The sequence below is a fragment of the Nuphar pumila genome, chromosome 3 (genome assembly GCF_984573655.1).
Source record: "Nuphar pumila chromosome 3, dmNupPumi1.hap1.1, whole genome shotgun sequence".
NCBI classification, from domain to species: domain Eukaryota; kingdom Viridiplantae; phylum Streptophyta; class Magnoliopsida; order Nymphaeales; family Nymphaeaceae; genus Nuphar; species Nuphar pumila.
This window is the reverse complement of record NC_143251.1, coordinates 44,498,569-44,502,981: the sequence shown is the minus strand read 5'-3', so window position 1 is coordinate 44,502,981 and position 4,413 is coordinate 44,498,569. Positions and strand designations below refer to the sequence as shown.

The 4,413-nt window shown below is 39.7% G+C and overlaps 1 protein-coding gene across 1 annotated transcript; it reads right to left on the bottom strand.

Annotated features, from left to right (window-relative positions):
• Positions 1–816: 816 nt before the first annotated feature.
• Positions 817–1,362, bottom strand: LOC149842760 (histone H3.2-like). The gene has a single exon (XM_090001566.1). It carries the CDS (start codon positions 1,301–1,303, stop codon positions 893–895), a length of 411 nt encoding a protein of 136 aa, XP_089857692.1. The 5' UTR covers positions 1,304–1,362; the 3' UTR covers positions 817–892.
• Between the last annotated feature and the right edge of the window lie 3,051 nt (positions 1,363–4,413).

Here is a 4,413-nt window from a genome sequence, read left to right as displayed (position 1 = left end):
TAATTTATTGTAGTAATGTCCAATCCATTGTTGAAATTATATACGTTGCTTACAAAATATTAAATTATATTTTTTGCATTGCAAAATAATTTTATTAAAAATTATTTTTTTCTTAATAGTATTGAAATTAATATGACAAGGGCTCAATTTTGTTATTGCATGTAGATTTACATAATTTTGTTTTATAAAAAAACTCTTAATTAATTGAGATGATGAAAGAAAGAACCTTGAATGGTGATTATAGAAAATTGTGCCGTACATTTGTTATCTTCAAAAATTTGATGGGTAGTTTTAGTTCTTAAATAAGTTGTAAAAAACTGAGTCATTTTGGTTGGAGGCAACGGTGTTGACTCAAGTGCAAATATCAAAAAAATAACATTAATGATTGTAAATTTAGTGATGCCCCAGCATGAGATGTAAATTTTTAATATTTTACTAGATAGTGTCCTTGATATTAGTAAAAAAAATAGGAAACTCAGTTATTAAAATACAAATTGTCTATTAAGTTATGATTCAAAATTGTCTTAAATCTTGAGAAGGGACTGTTTTAAAGATCCACGAATTTTCAAGAAAGTAAAAAATAAATTTATGTACATTAAATAAGTTATGAAGAGACACCACCAAACCTAAGGCAAAATCAACCCACAGTAGTGCCGATCCTTGAGCGTAAGATAAACACTAGAAGACATCGCACTACCAATTCATGGATAAAGGATGCATCGTTAAATAAAAATCAGCGTAATTACATAGATATAGCAATCCGATCAACAAACGATGCATTAACGGTATAAGTACAGCATTTTCATTCTAAAAATGATAAAAAGAAAGATGACCCAAATTCTAGGCAAAAGCTACACTTCGTTAGACGCTGAAACTAATTCTGGATGTGCGATCAGGCGCGCTCTCCCCTGATGCGCCTGGCCAACTGGATATCCTTAGGCATGATCGTAACCCTCTTGGCGTGGATGGCGCACAGGTTTGTGTCTTCAAAGAGCCCGACGAGATATGCCTCCGACGCCTCCTGGAGAGCCGCGACAGCGGTGCTCTGGAACCTCAGATCGGTCTTGAAATCCTGAGCGATCTCACGAACGAGACGCTGGAAAGGGAGCTTCCGGATGAGGAGCTCGGTACTCTTCTGGTACTTGCGAATTTCCCTGAGAGCGACGGTTCCGGGCCTAAACCTGTGGGGCTTCTTGACTCCTCCGGTCGCCGGTGCGGACTTCCGGGCAGCCTTGGTGGCGAGCTGCTTCCTCGGGGCCTTCCCTCCAGTGGATTTTCGTGCAGTTTGCTTGGTACGGGCCATAGTAAACGGTTGAGAAAACTGGTGGTGAGAAGAGGCGAAGTAGAGAATACGAAGAGACGAGAGAGAGATCGGAAGCAGATGGTGGGAAAAGGAGAGGGGAAAGGGCGGTATTTGTAGGGCGAGGAAGGCGGGGTCGAGAATATTTTAAATTTTTGGTGAGAGACTGCTAGCCGTTCGATTAGTGTTTCTTATTGACGGCTGGGAATTGTTTCTGGACGAGCACACGGATCGTGCCACTACGGTCTCCCTTTTGTGTTTCTTTTCGCTGTCGCCTGTCGGAGAGTGCGCTTTTTATTTCTTGTTCGTTTTGGGTTAGGTGTGGTTTGGTTTTTGGGTCTGGTCGTTCTGCTTCTCGTGGCTCGCCCAGGTCTTTTTGGTACGGCAAAACCTGCACGCTTTATGGTTGGGCTGGGTCAAGGCGAAGTGGGGTTGGAGCCTATGCAAGAGCCAAACCGACTCGAACTGAGTTTGTCTTGAGCTAGCTGTGGCTCAGCCCTAGCACCATGGGCATGGTGCAACCAATATACATCAGCTGAGATTCAGGCCCAGTTTGGGCTCAGGGTATCTAAGGAGTTGAGAGGGTGTCGAAGACGGTAAAATGGCATGGTAACTTTATTTAGAAGAGGAAAGTGGAAGAAAGTCGTTGGGAGTTAGCCAAAAAACCAAAAATTTCAAATTTCAACACCTATAACAAAGATAAGATGATGTATTTATAACTGCTTGAATGATTTTGATGGTTCCTACATTTTTTATTGTTTAATTTTGTAAATCTTATATTCACATATTTTACACCTATTATTGACACTAATACCGTTAAGAAGCTTACAATTAAGAGAGGGTAACAACACGGTTCGGACTGGCCCATGCCCATTAGGCCTGTGGGCCTAATCGGGTTGGACGAGCCTATTATATTACACACACACACACACATATATATATATATATATATATATATATATATATATATATATATATATATATATATATATGTGTGTGTGTTGCCCAGCCTTTATCATCCTGGTTTTAGCTAGGATGGCCCAAAGCCCGGGTTGAGTTGAGCTTGAGCCTAATTTATAGGCCTATAGTGGGCTGGACCAAGCTAGCCTACAGGTTGCTTGGCACATTGTCCACCTTTACTTTTTTTTTCATTGTTCACCTTTGCTTACGACTACACTTACTTGCACCTAAGCATGGTGAGAAATCAAGAGTAATTGAAAGCTTGAATCCTTGCAAGAGTTGGTTATACTTTCAAACAATAGATGGAGTCCACAATTCTATTAAAATCAATTTTCCTTAAAGTTTAGTTTTTGGGTTGGCCCAACACTCCAAATGCTTTTTGTCATCCAAAGATCCACGCCAAGTTTGAGAGGCGACAGGTAGTAAAAAGATACAATAAAATACTCTAAAAAAGAATAATAGACCCAATTCATGCCATACCTAACACAAATAGTACAAACATATGGGATCGGTTTCAACTTGTCTGATCGAGGTAATCCACATTAGCTACATATTAATGTATTTTTCTTGTTCATGAAAGCTTTGTAACTGGTGTTGTAAAACCCATGAAATTTATGAAATTCTAAATGAATAAAAGGGAGCAGTTATGTGAAATAGTAAGATTTTAAGTTAGGCAGTACAATTTTTATGACTTGTGGTTTCTAGAACGAAACCGATAACAAACTCTCACAAGTGGTTTTGGATTCGGATCTTGGCGAGATCCGATGATTCTGACCCGACTTACGGGGCCCAATGGGAAACCTGATGGTTTCGGAATGATAACGTGAGATCCGAAACATGATTAGAGTAAGTGAGTGCAAGTTTAGACCAAACGGGTGAAAAATCCATATGAAAACGAAAGGAATCTATCAACAAGGAAAAATGTCCCATTATGACATAAAGAGAATTTTCTGCAAAAGTAAACACCAAGTGATGGGGTGGTGTTGTGGTAGGACACACGGTGTGTGATACCACCACCCAAGTTCAAAACCCCCTGTGCACAAATTATTTTTTTTCAAGAAAGTGATTATTTCTACCTTGGTGAAAAGGGTAAAAACGTGGGATTATGTTAAGCCTAAATTTTTGGCCTTTTTCATCTAGCTCTACCAAGGATTGAGGAGAATCCCAGGTGACATGGAAGAGGGATACCCATAAAGCAAATAGTGAGGGAAGTTAGAGGAAATCATGCCAAAGAGAGGAGGGGGCATTGTTGGAAATAGACATCACCCACCAAAAACGTGAGATTTGGGTGAAGATTTAATGCTTTGAAAATTTGGTAACTTCCCCTTAAATAGAGGAGTTAAATGAGAGATTTTTTGTAAGGAGTTACATTAGACATATCTCTCTATCCCTCTCTCTCTCTCACGGTGGTGGTCAACCTCCATTGTTGGACTATGTGGACCTCCCTTGCTGAACGCGTGAACATCCATTATCGACGAGAGGTGCCGCTCTAACGAAGAGAAGGGGTTGCAGCCTTGTCGTTGTGAAACTCCAAAGAGGTAAGGAGCATTGTTATTTGTATGTAAGTGGTTAATGCCTTGTTGCACATCTATGTTGCAATATCATGGAGTTTACGCGACAAGCACCACCTATATGTAGGTATGTTTAGGGCCTCGAGACCCAGGTGGCATGAGTTGAAACACCTACTCGCCAATAGGTTAAAATGTAGTGGTTCATCCAATGGTTCTCACCCTTGGCCAACGTTGGGGCAATGTGGTGTTCTTTGTAAGGGCATTCTGTTCCTATGTGTATGCCTGGTGATATGTAGTACTCATATCATAACCTACAGTTCAAATCTATGTAGGGAAATGCATATATTTTTGGTGTGGGTGTTAGCCATGACGGATTCAAGATCGAAACAAAAATAAAGTAGGCAAATGGCGTGGAACCTTAAGTACCTCGGATTATTATTCATGAAATTATTGTTTGGTTGTATTTCTTGTTCAATACACCTTTCATACTTTGTAGATTGAATGGTTTTAATCAAGTCTGAAGTTATGTATACGTGATTGCTATTTCACATCATGGTAAAATAAAGATATATCATTCTTATTGGGTAATTCGATTGGATTCGATGTTTTTGAGTGTGGAATGCACTCATATTTATAGTTGAA

Excerpts from the sequence above, each read along its gene's own strand:
- LOC149842760 (XM_090001566.1), bottom strand. The coding sequence starts at position 1,303 with ATGGCCCGTACCAAGCAAACTGCACGAAAATCCACTGGAGGGAAGGCC.